Below are 18304 nucleotides of genomic sequence, written 5' to 3' on the forward strand. Positions count from 1 at the left end.
ATAATTTAGTGTTCTGTTTTATCCACCTTTTCTCTTCCCAGTTACCCTCAACTGGAGTGACACCAGATTTACACACATTTGTATAAAATTTCCCAAAGAGAAGCAGGGGATAACTAAGTGTAACTAAGTTAACTAAGGGATACACGAATTTTGTGTAGAAGGTTGAGCTTGGAGAGGTTGGTTTACCAAAGCTACAAACACTGACCAATTTGGGAAATTCTGTTAGAGTCAGACATAAAACAAATCACCTTGTCCATTTTCTTGAGGCTTATTTTTCTTCCAAAATTCAGATTCCCGCTCAAGTTCTTCTAAAAGAAAAAATAAACAGTATAGAAACCATAGGAAAATCATGAAATCCTTAATAGAAATACTGATGTCACAAAACACGAAAGTCCACAACATATAAAGGTAACTTACGTTCTCGGAGTCCGGGGACCAGCTTAAATATAATTTCCTCTAATGTATTATCCAACCTTTGAAGGGGAGGGAGAGAGAAAAAGAACACGCTAACGATGAAGACGTCCAAATCCAGCAGGCGAGTAAAGAAGCGAGAGCAGCACCTCGTTTGTATTACCAAGTACAGAACAGAATGCCCACTGCACGCGACTGCAAACGGTTCCAGTCCCCAGCTCTCCCTCTCCATCAAACCCTCTGAGGTGACCCTCCGCTCCCCACCCAGGGGAAAGGGTGGAGTCTGCTGGCCGTCCCACCCTGAGCATGTGGGTGAGCCAGGAACCCAGTCAGGCCAACAGTGTGTGGTACAGGTGACAGTGCTGAGTTTGGAGCTGAGCCCCAAGGGGCACCCCACGCTTCTGCTCACTCTCGTCTCCTCTGGAGGGGCAGGCGCCAGGTGGAGGAACCGAGCAGCCCTGCTGATGGCCAACAGGGGACTGAGAGCCACTGATTGTTTCAAGACCAAATCTGCAGGGCGTCTGTCGGACAGGGGCTGCCGTGCAGCCAAAGCTGACACCCCCACTCCCGAATCCTCCACCACAATCCTGGCTCGTTCCTGGAAAAGAAACAGGCTCCATCTCCCTTCCAGTATTATCTTGACATCTTTCTGTTCTTTCCTGCCATCCAAACTGCATTCCTTTTTTGTGGCTTTCACGCTGTCACTCCCCTCCTCTTGCTCCCCCATCACCTCCGTCATCCGTGTGACAGCATCGTTCTTGTCTAACTGCCAGGATGCAGAGGGTCCCCACATCTAACATAAAACAAAAGCTTCCACAAAACGCATTGTCCTTTCAAGCTGGTATTCGGCTGCTCACTCTTCTGACTGGGAAAACGTGCAAGCATAAGCTGTCACATGCTCTGTTCACTTCAGACTCCACTAAACTCTCCAAACCGTCCTGAACGTTCGTGCTGAACGGGTTCAATTAGTGTTAGAATTAAGCTTTTAGAAAGTTCACTGTTTTTAAAATGGATTCTTCGCCAGCACTGCTCGGCAGTGGATGACGGCGCTGTCTAGTACTGCCTCCCTGGAGTGGCCTTTCTGCTCTCTTCTGTCCTTTTCTCCCGTCTGTCCTTCCTCTGTTTCTCTGTGCCTTCTTTTCTCCAGCGCCCTCTACTCTGCACTCCCACTTTTTTTGTTTTTAAGATTTTATTTATTTATTTGAAAGTCAGAGTTACACAGAGAGAAGAAAGGCAGAGGGAGAGAGAGAGGTCTTCCTTCCATTGGTTCACTCTCCAATTGGCCGCAATGGCTGGAACTGCACGGATCCGAAGCCAGGAGCCAAGTGCTTCCTCCTGGTCTCCCATGCAGGTGCAGAGCCCAAGCACTTGGGCCATCCTCCACTGCCCTCCCGGGCCACAGCAGAGAGCTGTACTGGAAGAGGAGTGGCCGGGACTAGAACCCGGCGCCCATATGGGCTGCTGGTGACACAGGCGGAGGATTAACCAAGTGAGCCACAGCGCCAGCCCCACTCCCACCTTTTCTACAGGCTGTCTTCCGTGGGTGGAGGGGGGGGTCTCTTCTTTTGTGGCTTCAAAACTGTGTGCTGCATCTCTCCCGAGTTCATGCTACGTATTGCCAACAGATGCCAAACAGCTCGGGCGCCCCCTTTTGTCCAACTTGGTCAACTGTCTCATCTAGCTTCTTCCAGTAAATACTGTCTCCCTTTTTATGAATTAGATTTTCAATAATACCATAACTCTCCCAAGCAGGCTCAAAATGAAAGAACCGCCTGAACTCTTTCTCTCCCGAACCAAGCGCTCACAGCTCCTTCTCAGTATTTGTCCCACCCGCGCTTTCCCCCCCACCTCCTCCTTTCGTGTGGTGGAGACAGACCTCCCTTCTCTAACCTGATGTCCTTGTGATGAGTCTTCCTAAGGACTAATTTGCTCACTATTTCCCTGCCCAACACTGCAGGTGGACCTCCAGCCTGAATGTGTACTACCCTTACCTCTTTCCTCCCTAACCAACCGAGTGCTTCAGGCACCCAGGATTCCCCATCTCTCCGGTCTGGCTTTCTCCCTCCATCCTGACTCCAACACTGCCTTCCAGCTCTTCAACCACACCAGTGTTACCTTATTCTGAAGCCTTACCTCAAACACTGACTTGCTCACAAAGTGTTCCAAGTTATGTAATAGCAGTGCATAAAATACTGCTTCTTTTTTTCTTAACATGTGAAATATATGTACTGAATTTAAAGGTCAAAGTTCCCTCTACAGCCTGAATGAAAACCCGCTATTCTCATGCTCCATCCTCTCCGTTCCTGACCCCTACAACCCCACGGGCAACCACTTTCACACCCACATTCTTCCTTCTAGCAGCTTCTGCCTTTAAGTAAGAGCCATGCTTTTCCTGACATCCACTTACAGAAGATAGGATTTAGAAGTACACTGTCCCCTCACCTCTTCTCCTCCCGATGTATACTTCTCCTTACTCTCTTTTCCATGTAGTTTATTACTGATATATTTATCCAGTACAGTTATGGCTGTGTTTAATAACCAGAGTTTACATGGTTAGGACTGTATAAACATGCACAGTGTTCTCTGAATAAGAGAGTCCCCTCATCCACCTTTTTTCTTTCTAAGCCTGGCATTCGTGACTGCTTCCTTCTCATTTCCTACGTGCCTGTTCCCAAATTCCTGAAAGGTAGCCCTTCTCACTTTAATAACAGACCAGGAACCACCAGTTCATTGCTGTTTCCTCGGAGGCATTCCTCACCCTTCTGATGTCCTCGCTGCCCTAACCCGGGTCAGGAGAGATGGACACATGGCAGTCACAAGATCACCCTCTGCAGGTGCCCTGGCTTCCCCACCCAAGATTATTGCTATGACCACAACTCTAGGGAAAGCCCACCCTCTGCCCTCCCTGCACCTGCTCCCGCACCCACGGCTGGGGAAAGAAACCACATTCCTTCACACTGCACTGTGCTTCCCCGGCCATATATTCTCCCAGGGCCCAGGGGAACACCCAGTGTTTTTCCTCTCCTCAGACCTCTGCATCCTTGTCTCCCATCGCCGCTCTCGGCTGAGAAGTACTTCCTCCTCAGTGAGCACAGACATCCACCCACAGTGCCTGCACCCAGGCCCAGGGTGCTCACCTGCAGCTGCCCTCAGACGGCGGCTACCTCTCCTCTTAGGCTGTTGGATTCCATGCCCCCCCACGTTCCCCTGGCAGTCACAGGACAGTTTCTGATTTTCAAAACTGGGAACTATTTATTCCCTTTGTTCTCTGAGTCTCCTTACCTCAGCACGACTGACATTTGGGGCTGGCTGTTTGTTGTGAAGGAGGCTACCCTGCGCATTGCAGGCTGCCAGGGGCTCCTACCCAGAACTGACAAAGTATCTCTGGATGTTGCTAAATGTATCCTGGGGGCAAATCTACCCCTGGTTAAGAAGAACGGATATAAATCCAATCAGTAGAAGCCTTGCTCAGAACCACAGATCACAGCAGCCCAGGACTTCTCAGACGTTAGTGCGTCCTAGGGTCAACTGAGAGGACTTGATAAACTAAGTGGGTGCCAGCCCTAGAGTTTCTTTCTTTTTTTTTTCCCAAAGATTTATTTATATATTTGAAAGTCAGAGTTACACACAGAGAGAAGGAGAGGCAGAGAGAGACAGACAGACAGACAGAGACAGAGAGAGAGATCTTCCATCCAATGGTTCACTCTCCAGATGGCTGCAACGGCTGGAGCTGTGCTGATCCGAAGCCAGGAGCCAGGAGCTTCTTCTGGGTCTCCCACGTGGTGCAGGGGCCAAGGACTTGGGCCATCTTCTGCTGCTTTCCCAGGTCATAGCAGAGAGCTGGATTGGAAGAGGAGCAGCTGGGTCTCGAACCAGCACCCATATGGGATACCGGTGCTTTAGGCCAGGGTGTTAACCCGCTGCACCACAGCGCCAGCCCCCAGTCCTAGAGTTTCTGATTGAGCAGGGTCCTAGAGCCATCATTTCTAACAAGATACTATTGGTTTCAGAACTGAGTTTTTGAAGAAACTACAGAGAGACACATTTACCTGTAGACAAGCAGTCCAACTAAATTCGGGGAGAGGAAGTTTGAAATCCAAGAATTCCAAATCCAGTCTTAGGGAATGATGGCCAATATCATACAGGTAGGTAAGAGAGCTATCAAAGGTTTCACAGAATATCTAGCTGTGTTTTCAGATGTGTAACTCCCTAAGATCACACAGTTGATGTGTTAGAGCTGTAACAGGAACACTGAGAAGAAAACAACTCTAGGGGCCGGTGCTGTGGCATAGAGGGTTGAGCTGCAGCCTGCAGTGCCAACATCCCATTCTGGGCCCCAGTTCAAGCCCTGACTGCTCCACTTCTGATCTAGCTCCCTGCTAATGGCCTGGGAAAGCAGTAACAGATGGTCCAAGTCCTTAGGTCCCTGTACCCACGTGGGAGACCTGGAAGAAGCTTCTGGCTCCTGGCTTTGGATCAGCCCAGCTCTGGCTGTCATGGCCATTTGGGGAGTGAACTAGTGGTGGAAAATTCTCTCTCTCTGCCTCTAACTCTGCCTTTCAAATAAATAAATAAATCTTAAACACACACACACACACACACACACACACACACACACACACTTGAGCAGTGAGGGCACCCGGACTGTAGCTGGAAAGTGACATTTGAGCTGTGCAGTGAGACCTTAGGTAAGTCATGTGATAATTTCAATTTCCTAACCAGAAATAAAAGATCTTAGATTATGATCTTGTAGACTATATATGGTTTTAAAAACATTATACTGCCTAAATTGATTGGTAAGTACACGGTACTCTTTTCTAAAAATTCTTTAAGTTTTACATAGATGTTGTTCGAATACATGAGAAATTAATAAATTAAAAATTAGTCTATTAGTCTTTCTACTGCCATGTAGCTAAAAAAAAATAGAGTATTAAAATAGTGAAAATAACTGCAACTACAGTCACTTTAGAGCCTAAGAGAAAAGTCCAATTTTAAACATTCTTTAAAAGAGAAAGAGAATATTTCCATTGGTTAGTTCACGCCCTAAATGTCCCCAAAGCCTGGGGTCACAACCAGGAGCCAAGAACTCAACTCAGGTCTCACATGTAGGTGACGAAGACCCAGCTGCTTGGGCTATCAGCACCGCGTCTGAGGGTCTGCATTAGTGGAAAGCTGGAATCAGGAGCTGGAACCCACGGACTCCAGTGTCAGACACAGGCACCCCAACTGGCATCTTTAGCCCTCGGCCAAGTGCTTACCCCAAAAGTTAAGATTTCAATTGAAATTTAAAAAAATATTTAAGGTATATAGCCTTATTTTTTAACTCTTCCTAACAAAATACTGTTAAATAAAACTCATGGGACCAGCACTGTGGTGCAGCAGGTGTGATGCTGATATCCCATATGAGTGCTGGTTCGAGTCCTGGCTGCTCTGCTTCCAATCCAGCTCCCTGCTAATGTGCCTGGGAAAGCAATGGAAGAAGGCCCAAGTGCCTGTGCCCCTGCCATCCACATGGGAGACCTGAATGGAATTCCAGGCTCCTAGGTTGCCACCGTTTGTGGTGTGAACCAGCAGATGGATGATCTCTTTTTCTCTGTATGTCCCTCTTTCTCTGTGACTCTGCCTTTCAAATAGAAAAACAGAAATCACAGAGTTTGTAAGACATAAGTTAACTGAGCCGACACCAAGAAATATGATGTATAATAAAACCAAAGAGCTTATAGGCTGATTTGAATTAAGTGGACCTTTCTTACCTCAACATTTCTAATGGATTTGTCTCGTGAACTTGGTTGCCACATCTTGGACAATCATTGCTGTCTTCAAAGTGCTGGACAATACAAGTCTTACAGACTAAGGAGAAAGAAGATGTTAGGTTAAAATGCATCATTTGAACTATCATTCAAAATTGAACTAAATGTAATTACAAATAGTTCTTGAAAACTACCACTACAGGCAGAGTATTATCACTTAACCAAACCTTTATAAAACCTTAAAACTGTGGCACTGTAATAAAACCAAATGAAATGTTAGCTGACTGACACAACATTCATTGATTTTCTTAAATAGTTCACAAACCAAGTACACAATATTCATATTACTCTAAAAATGTTGATGCATTTACATAGAAATTTCTTTTTTTTTAAGAGGACAAATTTTAAAAAAACAGTACATCCATTTACTTGTTTTGTTCAAAACTTATTTGAATGCAACATGAACAATTCTTACTAAAACTTGAAAGTTTTCAACAGGTTTGGATCACTCTCACAGGCGGGAATCTCCTGGGAACTGAGCTACTGAGGAACTGCTGGTCTTTTAGGAGCATGACAACTTTGTGCTCACAGGGGTCCTCACTCCGCGCAGAGCGAGGTGTGGGGAGCAGCACCAAGCTGGTACATAGGCTGGCACAAGAGGTAAACTGGCAGAATGGCTGAGAACTGATGGAGAGAACTAACATTCCCCATGGGGATTCTAAATAGAGACAATGGAAATATAATTTGTGGATTTCTGCCCATAAGCTTCTCTCTCTGGCTATGAATCTCTCTCATCTTTTACAACTGTCTCTTCACATGCAGCAATCTAAAAGGAGGGGAAGTTTATCTAAATGACTGGTCAAGAGCAAACCCTAGGATTCCCACCACTGAGATTAGGTCTGAAAGTTCAAACATTATCACACAGATGCCAGAGAAGTGATGGTCAGGGAAGAACTCTACCAAGGATCTAATTTTAAATGTATTTAGTACACATGGGAAATTTATCTCAGCATTTCCTTTCACTTAATTATTCATTGGTTCAAGAGGCCTTTACTGACTATGAGACATTGTACTAGAGTTGGGCGATGCAGGAGAAAACAACACAGTCCACATCTTTGTGGGACTTAGATTCCTTTTAGGAAGGAAACCACCCCTCACCCCTTTGCCCCCAGCCCTGCCAAATGTAGAGACAGAGTGCCAGGGGCTGGCAGCTACTGTGCTCATGAGCAGGGTGGGACTCCCTAAGAAAGTGACATCTGAGACATTTTTTGAAAAGACTTATTTGAAATGCTGTGTGTCGGGGAGGGAGGGGGAGAGAAAGAGAGGGAGAAAAAGATACCTTCCATGTGCCACAACAGCCAAAGCCAGGAGCCAGGAACCCCATCTGAATCTCCCATGTGGGTGGCAGAGGCCCAAGCACTCGGGCCATCTTATGCTGCTTTCCCACCCGCATCAGCAGGGAGCTGGAGAGGAAGCAGAGCAGCCAGTATTCAAACTGGCACTCCAGTAAGGGAGTGATGCCACTTCACCTGCTGCACCATAATACTGGTCCCCAAAGATTTTTTTGTTGGGTAAATATGCCTGAAATCCCATACTACCTACTTTCACCATTATGTAAAGCCATTAGGATAATGCACAGTCACTGTGATTTCCCCAAAATATGGGCGAGAGACAGTAACAGAAAAACTCTGGAAAAGCTTAGATAGGAACAGTTAGCCTAGTGTTAGGTAGAACTGAACACCTCCACTCCCCCTACAAACCTCATGGACACCCAAAAGTTTCAAAGTGCCTTTTTCAAAAAAGATTTTTCATTTGAAAGGTAGAGAGTTACAGAGAGAAGGAGAGAGAGAGAAAGCTTCTGTCCACTGGTTCACTCCCAGATGGCCACAATTGCTGGGGCTGGGCCAGGCTAAAGCCAGGAGCTTTGTCCAGGGGTCCCACCTGGGTGGCAGGGACTATGCACTTGGGCTATCTTCTGCTGTCTTCTATTTGCAGGGAGTGGACTCGAAGTAGAGGACTGGAGACTTGAATCAGTACTCATATGGGATGCTGGCATTGCAGCAGGTGGCGGCGGCTTAATCTGAGGCACCACAATGTTGGACCCTAAATGTCTTTTTAAAAGTCAAAATAATCTCAGGGAAGGGTTGCTTTGTTAAGCCACGTGGAATTGGAAGACAGAGAAGCTGAATTCCTTTAGACTGCTGGTATTTGCTCTTTTCCCAGGGACATTAGGTAAGCCTCTGAAATTTGGGAAAGAGGCAATAAAAGAACAGATAAGAAACAAGAGTGAGAAGGTTTTAAAGACTGATTTTGACCTGGATCGTTCAAAAGATGTGTCATGTTCAACAAACTCAGCAGTTCCTGGCTGTCTACCTGCCTTCATCAAATATGGAGGCACTTGACATGCCCAAAAAGCTACAGGTAGGACTTTCTCTTTCCAGGGGGCAGAGAATCCTAATCCAGATTGCTGATGAGATGTAAGGCTCAGGGATCTAAGGGAGAGCACATTTTTAAGAATAAGGCCATGTTGGCTGGTGCCATGGCTCACTTGGCTAATCCTCCGCCTGCGGCGCCGGCACCCCGGGTTCTAGTCCCGGTTGGGGTGCTGGGTACTAGTCCCGGTTGCTCCTCTTCCAGTCCAGCTCTCTGCTGTGGCCCAGGAGGGCAACAGAGGATGGCCCAGGTGCTTGGGTCCCTGCACCTGCATGGGAGACCGGGAGGAAGCACCCAGCTCCTGGCTTCGGATCGGCACAGCTCTGGCCATAGGGGCCATTAGGGGAGTGAACCAACAGAAGGAAGACCTTTCTCTCTGTCTCTCTCTCACTGTCTGTAACTCTCTCTCTGTCTCTCTAACTCTGCCTGTCAAATTAAAAAAAAAAAGAAGAAGAAGAAGGCTATGTTAATTCTCTAGCAGGGTGGGGACCATCGGCCCACAGGCTGTATAATGCTTGTGTAATCATTTGGTCTGGCTCTGCCAAGGCAACTGCAGGTGGAACTCAAAATTCACTAAATCTATAGCAGGCGAATATTTTTAGTTGATAATTTCGTGTGGTTTGCAAATGATGTGATAAATATTCCAGTGGCCCTTGGCAGAAAAAAGGCTGCCCAGCCCTGCACGTGAGGTCAAGGACCCGCCCCTAGTGGCACTGACAGGGAATACTAACCTGTAATCTAGACCGTGACTATGCAGCATGGTAGCCCCCAGCTACGTGTGGCCACTGAGCACTTGAAATGTGGCCAGCTCAAGGTGAGATGCTGCTATAATTGTAAAACACACTAGATTTGACACAAAATAAATGTCATCAATTTATACTGTATGGTAAATGTATGTTTTATGCACACTGGGTTAAATATAATATTAAATATATTCAATAAAATATATTTATAGTATTTCACTTTTCTTCAAGTGGCTACTAGAAAAATTTTAAATTCCACATATGGCTCACATTTTAGTTCTGCTGAAGAGCATTATTCTAGATGGATATAGAAACCCTATTAAGAGGTAAATTTATTTTTCATACTAACTTTTGAGATGCAGTGGTTGATTCCACTTTGGCAGATAAAGGAGGAGACATTTCAACAGGCGAGGTCACCTGCCTAGTTTTGTGAATGGCAGCACAGAGACTTAATCTAGGGTTGCTGATGTGAATTAAATTATTTTTCTCAGCAGCTAGACCAAAAGTGGCTTTCATTAAAAACTCTGAAAAAGCAAAATTTTAAATATTGAACAATGTAATACTTTTAGCCTCATTTTCTATTTTGTTCAGATGATTTGGTGGTGGTTATCATCACAGCAGTTAGAGTTTATGTCCTAAATATGTATATACACATATCCAACCTACACACACATCCTAATCAACATATTTCTTTCATCATGATTTGATAAATTTAATAATCACTACAACTCAATTAATTAGGTAGCAGTAGGTCATGTAAAGATGAAGAGGAGGAATGGAGAACTTCAGCAAATTGCCTAAAATTATGAAGCTAGCTAGCAGGTGGTTAAAGCCAGGATTTGAAGCCAGAATCCATTTTCTTAACCAAGGCCTATCTTTATGATACATTTTTTTCTAGTTTTATTTCTACAGATCTGCAATACAGAGAAAAATAATGCCTCACCCCTTAATTTTGGAGCCTTAAGTATGTCCACCCATCAAATTGGAACTCCTTTTAAACTGAATATTTTGCACAAAATAGCCTTTTAATTAGCTTATTCCTTAAAAAAAAAAAAAAAACTCTAGAAAATATATCTCCCACATGGTTTTTAAATGTTGTTAAATAAAGCACAACCTTACATAAATTAGAACCTGAGGAAATCCAGGCCAGAAGTTCAGTGAAACTGAACAAGTAAAATGAGGATTTGGTTCCCTTGATGCTTAAAAAATTTCTTACCACCACAAAATGGATCCTTGGTTCTTTACAATTTGAAATCTGTACAAGTGGTATAGCACATTTCAAAAATATCTTGAAGATTTAATGGCAAGCTCTCCAGCTCTTCAACTGCTAACTCACTTAGACCCCAGAATGATGTGAAAAGGCCCTAGTCTCTATTTAAGACCACAATGAAACCAACTCAAGACTTTATTTTCACTAGCCACACTACAGATGCTACGAGGCCACGTGGACACCAGGGTCAGAGAGGGAGTTGGGCTCTCCAAAGATACCCTCACTTGGAGAAGCTCTGAAAATAACACGTGTTAACATTTACTGAGCACTAACCAAATACCAGGCTCCGGTGTCAGGGCTTTGTATGGATTACGGTATGGACAGTTACTGCAAATGAGGACACAGGATTGGAGGGCTGGAACAAGCTGCCCACAGCTGCCCAGCTGTGTAGAAGCAATGGCATGCACCCCTGGGCTGGGCAGCTCTAGGCCTACTCTCTGTGCAATGCATGTTTGAATAACATTTGGTCCCTGGGATCAAGATTTCATACCTTTAACTGATCTTTATGTTTAGCTCATCACAAACACCACTGAGCTTCTGCCTAAAGCTTACTAAGTGAATTCCTTTTATCATTTCTTAGATTTGAACTAGGCTGTTGTAAAAATTGAGAAATTGTGTAATCTAAAGCAGTTATTTTCAAATGTAGCTGGGCATTATAATTACTGATGAGATTTCTACAGAACTGATTTGCAGGTCCCATCCCAGACCAATTAAATCAGAATATGTGAGAGATTAGCACCGGGATAGAATTCTGCAAAGCACTCACTAACACAGCCAAAAGATAACTGGGGAACACTTCCCAAAGGAGGCCAGAGGCTGCTCACAAAAATCCTTATTAGCTACCATCTCTATCAGGTTGCCCCATTCCAGAATTTGTCTCATTCTTAAACCATAAGCAGAAATTACTTATCACCACTAAGAAATCACTATCATAGAATAAACTGTAATCAAAAGAACGCAAGACTAATGTATTCTCTCCCTACAGTGCAGATCTACGTGAGAAGTCAAGGTTAGCACAGCATAGTTGTTCCAGATAATTTGAACCCAAGTTCAGCCATTAGGCAAATCACATGCTGTGTGTCTCTGTGTAACGAAGGAGATAACAGTTACCTATCACACGGGATTCTTCTGAGGACTGAACAAAATAATATATGTAAAGCTTACTGATTTACAGTGTCTGGTACACATATTAAGTGTGAACTATTACCATGAATTAGATTACTGGATGAGCGTACATCTATAACAAAGAGAATACACATCAGAGTATTGTAGTCTGAGGCACCTAGCTTAAAAACAGTCTTGCTAATGGAATTTGAAATGCCTCTCATTTATTGATAACAATTTTCCTGTAGGCATTTCCACTCTGGGGACAGTCTTGCAACTCCCATGTAATGCTTGAGACACGCTGTTTCACCTGAAGGGGAACCAACGGCCTCGCTCTGTGTGCAGAGCACCTCCTGTAGGGTGGGCACGTGGAGGGGGACTACCAGCACTTTTCCATTATGCATGCTTCTCCTAACTTGACATTTAATCCAGTTCCAGCACAGCACCACTGGTCTAGAAATGATTTTGCTCTGTCTCTTTCTGGAACAGAACTTTGCATACACGTACTTGGATGCAATATTATATGTTGATTTCACAGTTGAACTATCAAAGAGTTATCTCACTTCCCTATTTTCAAAGCCTTGGAGGCATGTCCACAACAATACAAGGTCATTTGTGGTTGCCACCCTGGATGAATGGCCCACCCACATCTCCTATGCTTCACGGAGGGTGAGCTTCCCAGCTTTGATGGCACAAAATAATCTACACAAACTTCTCCTTTTGAGTACTAACTCTGGGATCACTGATAATAAAACAATAACAGCCATGTTTTCCCTCATGTCTGCGGCACTGCCATTCATTAGTAATTCCCTGTTTATTAAAACAGACTAAAGGCTGATTCCTTTTGTTAAAATCATCTGAGTTTGTTGGTCTTAAATTCCAGCTTGGATGCATGTTTTTCCCTCTGTCCTTAAGCGTCTCACTTTCTTAATGTGCCCTTCTTGATAACCTTCATTTTATACACAGTTTTGGTCTTAAAAACTTTATCATCTGCTAACAGTTTATAGGTAAACTGTGGTCATGTGCAAAGAGAACAATTTTTGATAAAAATTCTTATCCGGGAATCTGACACTGATCTTTAAAGACATTCCAGAACACATGTACGTGACTTCCATCACACAGCATCCCCTGGTTTTACTTGCGTGGGGAACTAATGAACACCTGTATTTCTTTTACATGTTATACATTTCTTTCAAAAGCCTACATGAGCTGCAATTCCACGGAGAATGCTAAGGATAGCATCACTTCCTACTGAGCACAATGATCCTCCCACCCTCTTTTGCTAGTACAAAGGAACGGGCAGCAAAGCAGAGCTCATTCAACAGGCTCAGGACAGAGCTGGGAGTTCAGCCTGGTCTGAGGGATCTTACACTGAGACTCTGAGAAGTCTCGGGAGAAGGACAGGTTACCCAGTGGCTTATGGAGACAAGTAGGACACTGCAAGTTCTGGGTAGAGTCTGGTAGAGCTCAGTCAGTCATGTGACACCATCATTCCCCCTCCTTACCAATATAAATACCATGATCACACATAGCCTGGAGAGTTCTGTTCCTTTCTAACTTCTCCACCCCTCTCTTCTTTGGTCATACTTGCTCAGCTAAACTAGAATTCTGGTTAAATCCAACTCTCTGCATTCTCTGGGTTACACAATTATAGCTGAACATTGTGAGAGAAAACACGCAACCATGCTGATCAATCTCTCACCTCAAATTCATGACCATGAACCCCAAGAGGGTTCTTCATCTGCCAGGCAGCCATACTCAGTGCCTCAAGTCCATTATGCTCCTTGCCAGTACTTCACACCTTCTCCTCTGTCCTCACACCCCCAACATATCCTCCTTCCTTACTCTCCACTGCAGACCTCACTTCCTATTTTACAAAGGGAAAAAGAAAGAACTGAGTCAAAGAGCGTGCACCAGCACACCTGCTTGCGTCTGTACTCTGTGCTCCTGCCTGCTTCCAGCATGTCCGTGTACCCATCTGAAGCTGGTCTCTGCCCTGTGCCCTAGACCTCTTCAAGGACCTAACAACACTGCTCTGCTCATTCTCCTCTTTCATGTGTATCAATCTTTGGCCATTGACCAAAGAGTCTCACTCACATTCATACATATCATTTCCCTGATTAAAAATAAACAAATAAAAAACACTTCTGCTGACCCTTCTTCCCTTGTCAGCTGTCAGCAGGAAAACTCAAAACAGTTACCTATTTTTTACTTCCTCTCTCATCCTCTCTTTTTTTCACCACTCTTCATTTTTATTAAGAATAAATAATCACATATTCATAGCACAATGATCACAACCAGGAAATTAAAATGTTTCCAGGGGCCGATGTTGTGGCGCAATGGGATAACCTGCCACTTGAGAGGCAGGCACCCCTCATCAGGGTCCTATGTGAGTCCAACTCAAACAAGAAGCTACCCAACTTCCAATCCAGCTTCCTGCTAAAGCACCTTGGAAGGCAGCAGAAGGTGGCCCAAGCACTTGGGTCCCTGACAGCCATTCAGGAGACCGAGATGCAGTTCCAGGCTCCTGGCTTCAGCCTGGCCCAGCCCTGGCCATTGCAGCCATTGGAGGAGTGAATTGGGTGATGGAAAGGGATACCCCTCCCTTCCCTCCTCCCCTTGCTGCTACTCTTTCAAATTAACCAATCTTTAAAAAAAAAAAAAAAATCCAAAAGTGTCCTTCCTTTCACACCCCTCCAGATTTTCACTCCTACCACTCCCATGGAAAATGCTCGACAAGATCACCCATGACCTGCACACTGCATGTTCTCAGTCCTGTCTTATCCAACACTTTGCCACGGATGACCTTGTCTCCTCCTCCTCAACACTGCATGCTTACTCAGCCTCCCAGGACCCAGCTCCTTTCATTTTCCTCCTATCTCACTGGCTCCGCCTCTTCCTCCGATGGCTCCTGCAGAGCCCAGGCTCAGTTCTTGGTCCTCGACTGTTTCCATATGATCCACACGCTGAAGATCTCCAGACTCCCCTGTCCAACTCCCAAATGGACATCTTCACTTGGATATCTCACAGCTCACATTCAATTCCCCAAAATTAATCTCATCATCTTCTACCCTCAGAGTTTTTTGTATCACCTGATGATGTCTTTATCCTTCTGGTTTCTTCAGCCAAACATCATACAGATGTCCTAGTCTCCATTTCCTTTGTATGACCGAATTCGTTTCCAAATATGGACCTACCTTCAAAACCTGACCACTTTTTATCTCCACCATCAGCACCATGGTGGTGCTACAGCCACTATCATCTCTTTCCTAGATGATTGCAGTAGCCCTAACAGGTCTATTTTCTTTTCTTTTCTTTTTTTTTTTACTTTTATTTAATGAATATAGATTTCCAAAGTATAGCTTATGGATTACATTGGCTCCCTCCCCCCCAACAGGTCTATTTTCAACAGAATTTTGAAGGATTCTTTCAAACATAAATCACATCATGGCTTTCTCCTACTGAAAAACCTATCTGAAATCAGCACTCAGTTCTCTCAAAGTCAAAATCCTTTGCACGGCCCTGTAAGAACTGTGGACTGTGCCCATAGCCTCAACACCTGCATGAATTCTCCTTCCCTGGCTGCTGTGCAGCTACACTGCCCTTCTGGCCATTTCTCAACAAACTGGGCACACTGCTTACCTCAGAGCCTTTGCTCTTTCTGTTCCTCTAACATTCTCTCAGACATCTGGGTTGGTTAACTCCTTTACATCAAGTCTCTGTTCAAACGTCACTTTTTAAATGAGGACTATCCTGAACACAGGTTTATTTTATTTTTTTAAAGATTTATTTATTTGAAAGGCAGAGATACAGAGAGGCAGAAGCAGAGAGAGAAAGAGAGAGAGAGAGAGAGAGAGAGAGAGAGAGAGAGAAAGAGAAAGAGAGAGAAAGAGAAAGAGAGAGAAAGAGAAAGAGAGAAAGAGAGAGAGGTCTTCCATCCGCTGGTTCACTCCCCAGATGGCCGCAGCTGGACCTATCTGAAGCCAGGAGCCAGGAGCTTCTTCCAGGTCTCCCACAGTGGCGTACAGGGGCCCAAGGACTTGGGCCATCTTCTACTGCTTTTTCAGGCCATAGCAGAGAGCTGTGTCAGAAGTGGAGCAGCTAGGACTCGAACTGGCGCCCATATGGAATGCCAGCACTGCAGGCAGCGGCTTTACCCACTACACTACAGTGCCGGTCCCCAGGCTTATTTTAAATGGTAAGATTTGTAAGATCTCATTGACTGCCCAACTCCCCTTACCTAGTTTGGCTTTCCCTCTTTCTATAGCATTTATTACCTTCTAATATAAGTAATGTGATCTACTTATTGCTTACTATATTGCCAGATGTGTCCAGTGCCTAGAGCAGTACCTAGAAGAAGTGCTCAGTAAGTATTTTTGAAATACATAAGGACACCAGGTCAGGAAGACTAAAGGGAGCAAAGATCCCGGGCCTACAATGTACTACTGTAGTCAAAATGGACAGCAGCCTATACTTTCAACTACAGTGAGGGAAGAGATTCTAAGTATACTATTTTTTTGAAAGTTTAAACGGTTTAAATTAATATAAACTTAAGATTCTAACACTGATAGTTTTCCATTAATTGACTAAAGGAAAATGAGTGGAAGAATATTCGTAGAAAATAACAGCTTTGCAGTGGAAGATGGCCCAAGTTCTTGGGCCCCTGCACCTGCATGGGAGACCCAGAAGAAGCTCCTGGCATCGGATCGGCACAGCTCTGGCTGTTGCGGCCAACTGGGGAGTGAACCATCTGATGGAAGACTGCTCTCTCTCTCTGCCTCTCCTCTCTTGGTGTAACTCTTTCATATAAATAAATATATCTTTAAACAAAAAGAAAATAACAGCTTTGTTCAATGGTTTTAAAATTTTTGACACGATAGTTTGGTAAAAAAAAAAGTATGTATATAAAATACCAGTGTTTGTGAAAAGTCTTCAAAGTATCCACATACGATTTTTTTAGTCTCTTCTACAAGATTAGACTGTCCTGTTCATAATGCTTTCACAACCTTTGTGCTAGAGGCCTGTACACTGGACATGAGTTCTAGCTCTGAACAGGGATATATTTTAGGTTATATGTTTTTCTCAACCCAACAGTGACATCAGTTGCAACTCATATGGACCTGGCTATAATTTATTTTTAGGAGTCAACATAGAAGATAATTTCATTTTTTAACTTTCTGTTATCTCCTATTTTTGTCCTGAAGTACCTGTTGTGATGTTTTGCTTAATTGTTTAAACATCTTTTATGAGCTAATAGTTTCAAAAGCTAAAGGAACCATACATTCAATATATTCTTTTATGTTATTACTAATAATAGTAGCATCCTAGATTAATACCTATACTTATTCTTTCATAATTAAGAAAAATCATCAAAATGAACACTACAGTCACCTTTAAGAATGAATGTCTAGTTTCTACCAAAATACTGCTTGAAACACATAGCATCAGTATACTGGTGATCTCACTTCTAGTGCCACCTAGGCATTATATGTGTACCTTCAGAGACTGTAAATATAATTTCTATTTAGATCTTTGATTTTTATTCTAAAAGTATTTTGTACTCTAAAAATAAAACTTTATATGGAACACATTATTGGAAAGTTCAATTTATATCTTTTTTTCTTTACTGTAATAGCCATTCATTCAGAATTAATAAACTTTAGGTATAAAATCATAGTTATACATCATGAAAGTATAGTTTATTTATATACACATGTATGCATGTATGTGTGTATCTCTATATATTTTTATTTAACAAGATTTATTTTATTAGAAAGACAGAAGTAGAGTGGGGAGTGGACAGGGAAGGGGGGCAGCAGGGAGAAAGAGGGGGAGAGAAAGGGAGAGAGGGAGATGGGGGGTGGAGAGAGGAAGAGGGAAAGAGGGGGAGGGAGAGAGGGAGAGATCTATTTTCTATCTGTTGGTTCACTCTGCTGCTATAAGCCAGGAAGCCTGGGACTCCATACAGGTCCTCCCACATGGATACTTCAGTTGCTTTCCCAGGCACATTAGCAAGAAGCTAGATAGGAACTGGAACAACTAGGACTTGAACTGGCACCCATCTGGGATGCTGGTGTCCCAGGTGGCAGCTTAACCTGCTGAATCACAATTTAGGCCGTGTGTGTGTGTGTGTGTGTGTGTGTATACACATACATATATAAATACATAAATCAATATATTAGTAAAGAAATTTTAGAAAAAAAAGTTCAAAAGGGCGGGTGTTCGGCAGAGCAGTGAAAGCGCCGCTTGGGACAGATATATTCCTTATCAGAGTACCCAGTTCAAGTCCTGATTACTCTGCTTCCAACCCAGCCTCCTGCTAAGGCACACCCTGGGGGGCAGCAGATAACTGCACACACAAGTAGTTGGATCCCTGCTAAGCATGTGGGAGAACCGAACACAGCTCTGGGCTCCTAGCTTCAACCTAGCCTGGCCCTGGCTGTTGCAGGCATTTCAGGAGTGAACCAGCACACAGCAAGTTCTCTCTTTCTACCTTTCCAAAAAAAAAAAAAAAAGAATTTTTAAAAAATTTAGAAAGGAAAATAAAGCTAAACAAAAAGAAGAAAAAAAATTAAGATTAGGGAAATGTAATA

The 18304-nt window shown here is 43.8% G+C and overlaps 1 protein-coding gene across 6 annotated transcripts in view; it reads right to left on the reverse strand.

Annotated features, from left to right (window-relative positions):
* The window catches only part of PCGF5 (polycomb group ring finger 5), a 66625-nt gene that overhangs the window by 41641 nt on the left and 6680 nt on the right, over positions 1-18304 (reverse strand). For 4 of the 6 annotated variants that reach the window (XM_051823407.3, XM_070057630.2, XM_070057631.2 and 1 more), the window contains exons 2-4: positions 6165-6261; positions 418-473; positions 249-308 (exon numbers count right to left, since the gene is read on the reverse strand). In XM_051823407.3, coding sequence (XP_051679367.1) covers positions 249-308; positions 418-473; positions 6165-6261 — 213 coding nt within the window. The remainder of the gene's footprint in view (positions 1-248; positions 309-417; positions 474-6164; positions 6262-18304) is intronic. The other 2 variants (XM_089314781.1, XM_089314780.1) reach the window with 1 other exon arrangement.

Source organism: Oryctolagus cuniculus, chromosome 15 (assembly GCF_051225735.1).
Source record: "Oryctolagus cuniculus isolate XC-2025 breed Fujian yellow rabbit chromosome 15, ASM5122573v1, whole genome shotgun sequence".
Classification (NCBI taxonomy): Eukaryota; Metazoa; Chordata; class Mammalia; order Lagomorpha; family Leporidae; genus Oryctolagus; species Oryctolagus cuniculus.